Source organism: Oncorhynchus tshawytscha, linkage group LG05 (genome assembly GCF_018296145.1).
Source record: "Oncorhynchus tshawytscha isolate Ot180627B linkage group LG05, Otsh_v2.0, whole genome shotgun sequence".
NCBI lineage: Eukaryota > Metazoa > Chordata > Actinopteri > Salmoniformes > Salmonidae > Oncorhynchus > Oncorhynchus tshawytscha.
Window position 1 is genome coordinate 48,502,122 of NC_056433.1, and position 13,197 is coordinate 48,515,318.

General features: G+C 42.8%; 1 protein-coding gene across 3 annotated transcripts in view; it reads left to right on the plus strand.

The window, feature by feature from the left end:
* The window catches only part of LOC112250717 (microtubule-associated protein 1S), a 45,489-nt gene extending 32,511 nt beyond the window's left edge, over positions 1–12,978 (plus strand). Inside the window, exons 3-7 of one of the 3 annotated variants that reach the window (XM_024421092.2) lie at positions 404–486; positions 1,523–1,663; positions 1,843–5,158; positions 9,612–9,835; positions 9,956–12,978. In XM_024421092.2, coding sequence (XP_024276860.1) covers positions 404–486; positions 1,523–1,663; positions 1,843–5,158; positions 9,612–9,835; positions 9,956–10,111 — 3,920 coding nt within the window. In that variant the 3' untranslated portion in view covers positions 10,112–12,978. Of the gene's footprint in view, positions 1–403; positions 487–1,522; positions 1,664–1,842; positions 5,159–9,611 lie in introns of all 3 variants that reach the window. The other 2 variants (XM_024421090.2, XM_024421091.2) reach the window with 2 other exon arrangements.
* The last annotated feature ends 219 nt before the right edge of the window (positions 12,979–13,197 follow it).

The following is a 13,197-nucleotide window of genomic DNA, read 5'->3' on the forward strand; positions in this document are numbered from 1 at the left end:
ACTGGCTGTTTCTAATGCTGACATGGATCTTTTTCTTGCTGTGGTCAAGATTAACTGTGAGCTGGTCAAGACTAACAGACTACACTAGAGATTAAAGGCTTTATAAATACATTTGATTTGATTGATTGAGCTGAAGTGATCTACATCTGCTAATCGGTTTACTGTAAAACAAAACAAAAAGAGATATTTTGACATATGATTCTCCCAACCTTTTTAACCTTTTTGGTGGATGCAGGATCTGTTATTCCCAAACTATCCACATATAGCATAGACTATTGCCCAAGTACCCCTTGTTTTTGTCAGGTCTAAAGGAACAGGCTAGGCTCTATTTTAACCCCTACCTCCCTGGAGCCTTTTCCCTCACTCTCAGGTGTCTGACCACTTTCTCCCTCCTTCCCTATAGGCCAGAGGACACTGCAGCACAGTGGAGACGTTCTAGACACCAAGGTGGTGGGGAACCCATCCCATGAGTTGGTCTGCTCAGAGGTGAGACTTAATTAGGCTACATCTCTCACTGTTGAATGTCAGACCTCGGTGTTGAAGTCTTATTTCGGTTTCAAGGTATATTTTGTGTAGTCCAAATTCATTTTAAAATACTGGAAAATAAACTATGTTCAGAATGACAATAGGATATTTACTAAGGTGTATGCTCTGCTTTGCATAACAATTGCTTTGTCCTGAGATGGAAAGGATCCAATTGCTCAGATGACACCTGCAGTACACACTGCCATCACATTACACGGTTCTTTGCCCTGCCATCTAGCGCTCATTTCATACTGAAAATCCTATCCTGTCGTTGCTGTAATGAAATATAACCTGCCTCACTTGAACCAACAATCTACTTCATTCAGCCTGTGCTTGTCAGCTAATGCTTGTGATGCTTAATTCACCGATATTTCAGAATGCATTCAATATTAGGGGAAATAATCTCTTGCGTTCTCATTCTGTATGAGCATATCTGCGGGTAAATTTGGGAATTATTTCAATGTCATGGCTGAACAACGTTTGCAGTATGTTTAGTACTGTAAAGAGTATGTGAACAGTAATTCCTGAAATACTTTCTCTGGGAAAGGATGGGGGGGGGATGAGGAATTTGAGAAGTTTTGTAACAATAGAATATTGCCATGGAGTTTGAGGGGCTGCCTTTTATCATGAAAATTTTAAAACACGTGATCCTTGTATTGATCACTTAATAGCATTGTATGTAGGCTATAGATTGAAATCAGCATGTGGGTTGATTGTGGCCTAAGGCACCAAAACAAATTGTGTGCAGACTTTTTTAAAATATCCGATCTGGCTAGTATGCATGTAATTTGGATCAAGATGATCGGTTTGTCTTGCCATGTTCCCTTTTTATCATATTATAGACTGTAAACATTTTTTTTTAAACTTGAATGAGGGGCCTTGTTTATCTGTATTTTCAGTGACACTAAGCACAATCTAAACTATTGCCCTATTTGGAATTGTATAGGCTACTAAATGGAGCTTAATTTCATGACTACTTTTCCTTCCATTTCCCTAGGTGCGCCGGCTTATATCTGACGTGTCTCGCCACAAGTTGTTGGTTCTTGCTGGACAATGTGTCGAAGAGGCAGGAGACCTGGTCTTACAAACAGGATGTTTCTCTCTCAGTGACTTCATTCAGATATTTGCTGATGAAGAGGTGAGTTATTTTACTGTAATATACACAGAGTATACCAGACATTTGTCATAGGAATAGCAAATGTTAATGTTTTGTACAATCAGTGTATATTCTAAGTTACAGATTTAATCTAAATTCAAAGCATTATTAATAAGCTGGTCAAGTGATTTTACATCAAACCATTCTATCTTTTTGAATAGATTGGAGAGTTATTGAGCTCGGCAGACCCTACACAAAAAGCTAGCCTCACACTGAGTTGTCCTAACACTGGAGTGTGGAAGAACTCAGTGTTGGAGAAACACAACCTACAAGACTTCATTGACATCAAAACAAACCTGCCATCAGTGCTACCTGAAATGGAAGGTCTGCAAGAGTTCACAGAATACCTCTCCGAGTCCCTGGAGCCACAGTCTTCTTTTGAGCTGCTGGAGCCCCCCAGTACTGTGGGCTTCCTCAAACTCTCTCGCCCCTGCTGTTACGTATTTCCAGGTGGGAGAGGAGACTCTGCCTTCTTTGCTGTTAACGGTTTCAACATCCTGGTCAACGGTGGGTCCGATCCACGCTCCTGTTTCTGGAAACTGGTTAGACATCTGGACAGAGTTGACTGCCTGCTCCTCACCCACATCGGTACTGACAATCTTCCAGGGGTGAACAGTCTTCTCCAAAGGAAAGTGGTAGAACTGGAGGATGAACATTCTGCCGACTCTCAGATCAATGAGGACTGGATGAAAAATCTAATTTCTCCTGATATTGGCATAGTTTTTCTTAATGCTCCAGAGAGATTGAAGTCATTCGAGGGTGATCCCAAAGAACTGCGGAGCTGCGATCAGGTGGCACTCACGTTGCAGCACCTTGACAGGCTAACAATCAATTCAGAGCCTCTTAGTCGCTCAAATGGACCCACCATTGAGCCTGTTATACTTTTCCAGAAGATGGGAGTCGGTCGTCTAGAGCTGTATGTTCTTAACCCAGTCAAAGGCAGTAAAGAGCTTGAGGCTTTGATGAAGAACTGGCCCGGCAATGGATCTAACATGAAAGGCTCAGAGATACCCCTGCCTTGCCTTGTCTCCATCTGTGCTCTATTGGTGTGGCATCCTGCCAGTACTCATGAGAAGATCATTCGAGTTCTCTTCCCTGGGTGTACTCCGCAGGCCAAGATTCTTGAAGGACTTGACAAAGTAAAGCATCTAGAATTCCTGAAACACCCCGCCGTGAGCCTTAGGGACCTTGAAGCATCCAAATCAGATAAACAACCAAAACGTGCAGAGAGTCGGGAGAGCCTTAAGTCCCTTCCCAAGGACTCCAGACCTAGCAGTGCCTTGCTGAAGGACAAACTTGGACGTGGGGACCTTAGGAAACAAGACGTGAAGACCAAGCCCAAAGGCCCAAGTGACATTGCTCCTAAAGAAAAGGAAGGGGATGAGAAGTTGAAACTGAAGGATGTGGATGCTAAACAAAGACTTCCAAAGCCCGAAAAGCTTATGACAAAGAAGGAACCTTTAAAGGATGAGAAAAAAGAAGTCAAAAAGAGGGATGAGAAAGCCTCTGCAGGTGTTGCCAAAAAGGATGAGAATGTGGAGAAAAAGAGAGAACCAATTAAGAAAGAACCTCTTGGTCTAAAACCAAAGAAAGACATCAAACCTGATCCAAAGAAAGAGATCAAGAAGGAAATCAAGCCAGATGAGAAGAAACCAACAAAACCTGTCAGCAAGGATGTCAAAAAAGTGACAGCTGGACCTTCATTAGGAAACGCAGAAGCAAAAAAACCCGTAGGCAAGAATGGAACTTTGAAGAAGGATGCAATCCCCAAGAAAGACTCATTGAACAAGGTGGGGAAGTCAAAGACGAGTAAAAAGACAGAGAATCAAAAAGCTTCAGCCTCTGAAGGGGATGCGGATCGTTCTAAGATGTCAACGCCTGAAGACATGACAGCGGAATTCGAGAAGCTCAGAGCAGAAAATGGAGAGTCAGAGAAAAAGACTGCTGTTGTAGTGAGCACTATAGCTAACAATGAAGGAATGTCGCAACCTGAAACAGAGAATGGATCAAGAGAAAATGCAGAGAAGGGCGACATCTTGGAAAGTCCAGAAAAGTTCCGCTGCATGGAGACACTCCCAAATCCAGAGAAGGCCCTGGGAACCACTTCACCTCTTGCCAAAACTCCTAAAAGTGACCGCAGTGTGAACTTTGATATTACACCAACTGAATACAGACTTCTTGATGGGGCCCTGCGAAATGGACAAGATGCATGTGCCAGCTCAGATGAGAAGACTTTAGAGTTGGTCTCCCCTGCTGACTCAGCCCCTAATAGCGCTGGGCATACCCCTTTCCACCAATCACCTGAAGAGGATGCTCAGGGCTCTGGTGAGGACAGTAGTCTCGGGGGAAGGGTGCCTAGCCTTGGGTTTGAAGACTGCCATGTCATGGGTTCTTGCAGGAACTCTGAGGTAGGCTCCTTGAAGGGGAACCTAGAGAACTCTACATCGTCCCAGGAGAAGCAATCAAGCCTTTTGACACTGAGTCCCTTCATGCTGCCGGACTCTGTCTCCCCCAATATTACCTCTATGCCTGCTGAAATCGGTTCCCCACACTCAACAGAAGTTGATGAGTCTCTTTCCGTGTCTTTTGAACAGGTGCTCCCATCTATTGATGAGTCACCCAAGGGAGACCATATGGACAGGTCCTACTCTAATGGGCATTTTGCTGATCCTGACCCCAAAATGGGGATGTCCTTACCTTTGAGGACATGTCATAACATGCGTCCGCCAGGGGACGGCTCAGAGGAACGCCTTACTGGATTTCAGGGTCTTCTCCCTGACGTTCCCCATGACGTCGACCTCTGCCTGGTCTCACCTTGTGAATTCAAGCACCCAAAATCCCCAGAGAACCAACAACAGCATCTGTCTCCGGGGCTAGCGACAGGTAGCCCGCGAGAACTATCAGAAAACAGCGACCACTCCCAGGACCTAGCTAAGCCACAAAGCGTCATTCATAGTGATCGACATTCGCCACAAGGTCAGGAGACTCCACCCACATCTGCTAGTGAGTCCCTCAACACAGCCACAGATTCAGACATACCCCCAGGGACTGAAGACTGCCCCTCCATCACTGCAGACATGGACTCTGATGAGGATTCTGGGAGTTTCCCACCCCACCATCCACACGACCATCCCAGCTCTCACTCCTCCAACAGGGGAGCTCAACATTCCTCTCAGGACCCTCCCCCAGCCCCAATGAAGGACCTTCCACCCTTGCCGCCCCAGCCCGGTGCCTGCATGGCTGACCCTGAGGCTGATGCTCCAAGCAAGACCTCAAAGAGCAGTGCCACAAAAACCAAGAAACCAGCTGGGGTCACACACAGGTTAACGTCAGCCACCAGTACGACTCTGAACAGCAAGACCAAGACTGGCAGCACAACTGGTACGTTGAAAATCACCTCAAGTCTTGACACAAGGCCTTCATCCCGCAATATCACTAATGGCTCCAGACCTGGGACTGCAAGGTCAACTTCTTCAGGTAGGCACAGTCAGTGTTTTACACTTAGAACGATGACATTTGATAATCTTTTATTACTTGATTTCTAAAATCAATTTACAAAGCATTATAGGAACACCTTCCAGATATGTGACTCTTTTCGGGAAGCTAGGCGTATGTCGAGCTTCACTACTTCACAGGAGAGTAATTTGAATGTAAACTTTTTAACCTGTCTGGGAACGTAGCGGAACCCCTCGCCAACAGCCAATGAAATTGCAGGGCACCAAATCCAAATCAACAGAAATCTCATAAATCAAATTTCAAGATACAATTCTTGTTTAATCCAGCCACTAATCCAGCCAGTGTCTGATTTCAAAAATGCTTTACAGCAAAAGCTCCACAAACAATTGTTAGGTCACCACCAAGTCACAGAAAGACCTAGCCATTTTTCCAGCCAAAGAGAGGAGTCACAAAAAGTACAAATAGAGATTAAATTAATCACTAACCTTTGATGATCTTCATCAGATGACACTCATAGGACTTCATGTTACACAATACATGTATGTTTTGTTCGATAAAGTGCATATTTATGTCCAAAATTCTAATTTTACATTGGCGTGTTATGTTCAGTAGTTTCAAAACATGCGGTGATTTTGCAGAGCCACATCAACTTACAGAAATACTCATTATAAATGTGGATGAAAATACAAGTTTTATGCATGGAACTTTAGATAAACTTCCCCTTATTTTAATGCAACTGCTGTGTCAGATTTAAAAAAACTTTACTGAAAAAGCATACCATGCAATAATCTGAGTACAGAGCTCAGAGCCCAAACCAGCCAAAATAAATATCCACCATGTTGCACAGTCAACATTAGTCAGAAATAGTATTATAAATATTCACTTTCATGATCTTCATCGGCATGCACTCCCAGGAATCCCAGTTCCACAATAAATGTTTGATTTGTTCGATAAAGTTCATCATTTATGTCCATATACCTCCTTGTGTTAGGGCATTTGGTAAACAAATCGCGTGCAACTTCCAGCGGAAAGGTCGGATGAAAAATCCAAAAAGTTATATTACTGGTCGTAGAAACATATCAAACGATGTATAGAATCCATCTTTAGGATGTTTTTATCATAAATGTTCCAACCGGAGAATTCCATTGTCTGTAGAAAAGCAATCAAACAACGTTCTAAAGACTGTTGACATCTAGTGGAAGACTTAGGAAGTGCAACATAACAAATATCCTACTGTATCTTCAATAGGGGCTGAGTTGAAAAACTACAAACCTCAGATTTCCCACTTCCTGTTTGGATTTTCTCTCAGGTTTTTGCCTGCCATATGAGTTCTGTTATACTCAGACATCATTCAAACAGTTTTAGAAACTTCAGAGTTTTCTATCCAATACTACTAATAATATGCATAAATTAGCATCTGGGACTGAGTAGGAGGCAGTTTACTCTGGGCACGCTTTTCATCCAAAAGTGAAAATGCTGCCCCCTATCCCAATGAAGTTAATCAAAATGCTTTTTGGGCAGAAATGCCTTCTAGAACATTTGAACGTTCTTCTGCCTTAAACACGTATAAAATTGGTAAATTACAAACCTAGTTGGTTTAGCCACGGAAAAAATTAGCAACCTTCCTGCTAGCAATAATTGGCTGGAATAATGAGTGGGCTGGACATGCCGAGAGATGAGTTCGGATTGGTCTGCCATGTAGTACACTTCTGTCTATAACATGAGCTGGTCAGTATGTGTAGGTAATCCTTTTTAACGTGTCTTTTTTGGACGATATCACATAGTAGAACTGCATAAGTGTTGCTCTCCACTTTCTGGAGGGCGAGTTTTGAAATGAGTGGAATTTGAGTATAATAGCTAAGGAGATGGAGAAAATTCTGGCGTTTGATTGCAAATATGCAGACATAGTCGAAAAGAGAACACAGAAGGCCGTTGTAATCCAGAGACAGGTGCTTTATACATCTTCAAACTAAGGGCAACCATTGGCTGGCTCACTAGCTAACAGTAGGTGTATGATCTGTGTAGTAATATTATTCATATCGCAGAGCCATTTGAATTGCTAGTTATATTCTAATGTTAGCTAGATATCATTGAACCTGGCAGGTAGCCCAGTGGTTAGAGCATTGGGCCAGTAACTGAAAGGTTGCTGGATCGAATCCCCAAACTGACTAGGTAAAAATCTTGTTGTTCTGCCCCTGAACAAGGCAGTTAACCCACTGTTCCCCGGTAGGCCGTCATTGTAAATAAGAGTTTGTTCTTAACTGACTTGCCTAGTTTAATAAAGGTTATATAAAAAAACACTCTGGCACTCCAGATAAAATTTACCAACACACACGTAGTATGAACCAGGCATTGTTTTGAAGTCTTTGGTTATTTAGTACATGGCCTCACATGTGAATGCTTAAGGAGATGGGTGGTGCTAAAGCTTTAGAGGGTGTGAATGATGCTGAATGGGTGTAGACAAAGAAGAGCTCTCCAGTAGGTGAACCAAAGCATTCAAGGGCCATTTTCTCAAAAGTGAGGTAACAAGTTTATCAACTTTCAATGCAGAATTACTTTTCCATTGTTCCTCAACTGCAGTGTATGATATACCATTTTCTAGCTCTAATTTGTACTTTTATCCATTACAAATGTTGTAACATAAGACAATCAAGCCAGTCGGTCACATATTGAGTTGCACCCCTCACCCTCCTTCTGCCCTCCAAACAGCCTCAATTCGTCAGGGCATGGACTCTACAAGGTGTCGAAAGCGTTCCACAGGGATGCTGGCTCATGATGTCTCCGATGCTTCCCACAGTTGTCAAGTTGGTTGGATGTCCTTTGGGCGGTAGACCATTGTTGATACACAGGAAACTGTTGAGCGTGAAAAACCCAACAGCGTTGCAGTTCGACACAAACCGGTGCTCCTGGCACCTAGTACTATACCCCATTCAAAGGCGCTTACATCTTTTGTTTTTCCTATTCACCCTCTCAATGGCACACATCCACAATCCATGTCTCTCAAAGCTTAAACATCCTTCTTTAACCGGTCTCCTCCCCTTCATCAAATCAAATTTTATTGGTCACATACACATGGTTAGCAGATGTTAATGCAAGTGTAGCAAAATGCTTGTGCTTCTCGTTCCGACAGTGCAGTAATATCTAACAAGTAATCAAACAATTCCCCAACAACTACTTAATACACACAAATCTCAAGGGATGGAATAAGAATGTATAAATATATGGATAAGCAATGGCTGAGCAGCATAGGCAAGATGTAATAAATGGTATAAATACACTATATACATATGACATAAGTAATGTAAGATATGTTATTAAAGTGGCATTGTTTAAAGTGACTAGTGAGTGTCTATGTAGGCAGCAACCTCTAATGTGCCAGTGATGGCCTTGAGATATAAGCTGTTTTTCAGTCTCTCTGTCCCAGCTTTGATGCACCTGTACTGACTTCGCCTTCTGGATTTCTGCAGGGTGAACAGTTAGTGGCGCCGGTGATTGTTGTCCTTGATGATCTTTTTGTCCTTCCTGTGACATTGGGTGCTGTAGGTGTCCTGGAGGGCAGACAGTTTGCCCCCAGTGATGCATTGTGCAGACCGCACCACCCTCTGGAGAGCCTTGCGGTTGAGGGCGGTGTAGTTGCCGTACTAGGCTGTGATACAGCCTGACAGGATGCTCTCAATTGTGCATCTGTAAAATTTTGTCAGGGTTTTAGGTGACAAGCCAAATTTCTTCAGCCTCTTGAGGTTGAAGAGGCGCTGTTGTGCCTTCACCAAACTGTCTGTGGGTGGACCATTTCAGTTTGTCTGTGACGTGTACGCCGAGGAACTTTCCACCTTCTCCACTATTGTCCCTTTGATGTGGATGGGGGGGTGCTCCCTCTGCTGTTTCCTAAAGTTCACGATCATCTCCTTTGTTTTGTTGAGGTTGTTTTCCTGACACCACACTCCGAATGCCCTCACCACCTCCCTGTAGGCTTTCTCGTCGTTGTTGGTAATCAAGCCCAATACTGTTGTGTCGTCTGCGAACTTGATGATTGCGTTGGAGGCGTGCATGGCCACGCAGTCATAGGTGAATAGGGAGTACAGGTGGGGGCTGAGCACGCACCCTTGTGGGGCCCCAGCATTGAGGGTCAGGGAAGTGGAGATGTTGTTTCCTACCTTACCCACCTGGGATGGCGGCCCGTCAAAGTCCAGGACCCGATTGCACAGTGCGGGGTTGAGACCCAGGGCCTCCAGCTTAATGAGGAGCTGGGATGGTACTATGGCGTCGACTACAGCTAGGCGTTCAATGAACAGCATTCTTGTCTACGTGGATTCTTGTCTAGCATTCTTGTCTAAGTGGATTTAACAAGTGACCTCAATAAGGGATCATAGCTTTCACCTGGTCAGTCTGTCATGGAAAGAGCATGTGGTTCCTAATTTTTTGTACAATCTGTGTACATTGTGTTTTATGCCTAACTCTGCTTTGTGTCCTACAGGTTCTGTGGGCAGCAAGGCCAGTGCAGCTGGAGGGGCACCAGTTTATTTGGACCTGGCTTATCTCCCATCTGGTTGTGCCTCTACCACCATTGACGTGGAGTTCTTCCGACGCCTGCGTTCCTCCTGCTACATCGTCAGTGGCAATGAACACCTGAAGGAGTCTGTCATGAGACCTATTCTTGATGCCCTACTGGACGGGAAGACAGCCTGGCCCGATGTGCAGGTCACCCTCTCCCCCCCTCTCCTCTTATTTCTCATTTTCCCTATTTGTAGTACGTTGTCAAGTCTCTACTTCTATGTACTCATGCTCTCATTTTATTTACCCATCTACCTTTCTACTCAGGTGACCCTGATCCCCACTTTTGACTCAATGACGATGCATGAGTGGTACCAGGAGACCCACGAGAGGCAGGGGGAGCTGGGCATTACCGTGCTGGGCAGCAACAGCACTGTGGCCATGCAAGAGGAGACCTTCCCTGCATGTAAAGTGGAGTTCTGAGAGAGAACAAGATGAATCTTCAGATCCCTGCACTCTTATCCACCAAAGTATCCCCCTCACTTTATCTACTCTTAAATTGTGATGGACTCATTTCCCCCCTCTGAACTGACGATTTCCCACCCTAGCATGCATCACGTATAGCCTGGTGGATTACCAGGCTTTTCTCCTCCTTTCAATCTTATTAATATAGAGCGGACTCCAGCATCTTTGCCTGGGTACATCTATACCATGGATATGAAGGCAGAACATGAAGATATCCAAGAGTCTTTGGTCTACCAACATGAAGAAATGTTGTTCATTATGAATGCTAGGTAAGGTGGACTTAGACTGGCAATACTAATCGAAGTTCCTCACACTTCTTATCAGCAGCCAGGTAGTTGTGATCCAAATCCGCAACAGCCCAGAGAAAACTAGTCGACAGCTGTAGGAAACCCTCTGCCTCCTTGGGGCTGAACTCCTGAGTTCTTCCTTCAACGATGAATCATTTCATCCGTATAGCATTTCATAGGTATATTTAGCCCTGCACCCATTTGCACAGTTATCAATTTCCACAGACAAGGGGACCGCAGTGAGAGAATCAGTGTTACAATAGAATAGAATGTCCATCAAAAACTAAAAAAGGCAGAGGGTGTGTGAGGTGAAGATGGGACCTTTGTTGTCTCCTGGTGCACATGTAGTCGTGCAGAGACCTCAGCACTTACTGAAGGACGACGACATGTTTCGACATCCCATTTTGAGTTTCATAGACGGTCTATGAACATTAAGGAGATCGCCAATGTCTTGGAAGGTAATGGTATGCATGTGAACAGAAGGATTACTCTGACATTGATGAAACGTGGACTTCCATTGTTTTAAGAAATCATGAAATGTGCAGTATTTTTGTGTAACATTCAGATCAGTCACTTTAACCCTTCATCTAGAGCGCATACTGTGGTATACTCTTTTGACAGTGTGTTTTTAAATTAAATGGCTTGGTAAATACTAGGTAATAATTTGTACTCAAAATAAATACTCGTAAGTAGTTTTAGATGGAAGTCAATAGACAATTGAGTCATTTATGTACCAACTCGCATGACTGAATTACAGTTCTAGTACCGAGTAGTTATTTCGTGAAAAAAATGCACTTTAAATGAAGTGTTAACAGTACAGTATATTTCCACACTAATAAACCGACTGTATCCAAACCTCTATTTGAGTCCCTCTTCAAGACCAGAGTTGTTTTTATCATAGAGAAGCTGCATGATGTCACCATCCTTTAATTATAAACTGGGAGGGTTGAGTCCTGACTGCTGTTTTTCTGAAAGCCGAGGTATATCAGACCGAATACCATAGGTATTTCCCCAAAAATATTTTTGCTGTTCTAATTACGTTGGTAACCAGTTTATAATAGCATTAAGGCACCTCTGAGTTTTTTGGTATATGGCCAATATACTACAGCTACTGGCTGTATCCAGGCAATCTGTGTTTCGTCGTGCGTAAGAACAGCCTTAGCCGTGGTATATTGGCCATATACCAAACCTCCTCGAGCCTTGTTTCTTAAATATGCCATGTCAATGGGACCAATGAATGTCACATGCGCCAGAGGTTAAGCTTCACTGAAGAGGGATTCACAAAATGAGAAGTCATTAGCAATCCTTTGCAAGACAGTCCATTCCATTTATCACAGAGTGGTTATTATTGTGCCTAAGTGAACTAAAGGAAATGCTAAACATATGATTTTTAACAAGAATGGAAAATCACCGTTATATCAGCAATCGCTTGTGTATCTGGTTAATTGCAGTAAAATGTAAATGATGTTATCTGTGAATGTTGACGCTTTTAGCTCTCTATCAAAGCAGATTGAGTCCAAATGCATGTCAGCACTGCTTGCACATCCATGCCCACCACTTTGCTTGCAGACCAAGCACTTATGTTATATTGCTCTTTGTTACAAAGGATATTTTCATTTTATTCAAGGAGAAGGGATATGAAAGGATTTTAAACTTTTTTTTCACTTGGGTTAAATGTTATTCTTGGAGAAATGTACTTGTTTTTGTGTTTTGTTTTACTTACACTTGAAATTAATATTTTTGGGCCATGTACAAGCATGCAGATCTCACAAGTTAAAATCTAATTTGAATTTAATTAAATGCCATGGCTCTTTGAGAGCACCGTGTACATTTGAAAATATGTGAAAAGGGTGTGTTCAGCCAGCCACATGTTGGCAGATCATATCATTCTAATTATTTCATACAGAAAAATGTAGTGTCATCTGTTTTTCTTTTATCAATCCATTAGCAATTCTATTTTTGTTTTTCCTAAATTGAGTTTTCTGTATATCAATAATGTGGTGTGGCTACTTTATCACTTACTATCATTTGATTAGCAACAGGCTACTCGCATGATATCATTAGCCAATGGCCGGACAAAGTAAGTGGAACCGAGCTCACATTGTCACACGGAAGAGTGTTTAACGGCAACATGTTTTTTGGCATTAGCTATAAGTCTGAGCAAAAAGGATTGAAAGTGGGTTGCATGACACTGATCACTTATTTAGATAGCTATTTCACACTACTGGAGTTAAGATTAGTATGAGATATATTACTTAACGTTTGACAATCCATCATGTCTGTATTTGTGTGCACCATATATCACGACATTCTATATATCAGATTCTGGACTCAATGCATTGGTTTGGATATTGTGTGTCTCGTAACACCCGCTGTTGATAACATGACTTGGCTTTGTTCTCAAAGATGTGTCCCAGAATGTCTACTACCACCTATTGATTCTCCCTCATTGTCACAATATTCTGAAAGCCATGTTCAGTGGTATATTTGGCTCATTGGAATCAATAGAAGAACAAAATAATAATTCTAAAGAATGGTCCTGTGTTTCTCTGTTTCAGTCCCTGCCCCCATTATAATAAAACTAGGTGAATGAGAAACCTCTTGTCGAAATCTGAGGCACTCCTGCGCTTCAGTCACGATTTAAGTGACCGTAGCACTTTGCATGGACATAGGTGTACATACCTGTAAATCACGCCGCAACATAACTAAGCCCATTGAGATTAATATGTTGTATTGGTCTTTGGCAACCAACTTGAA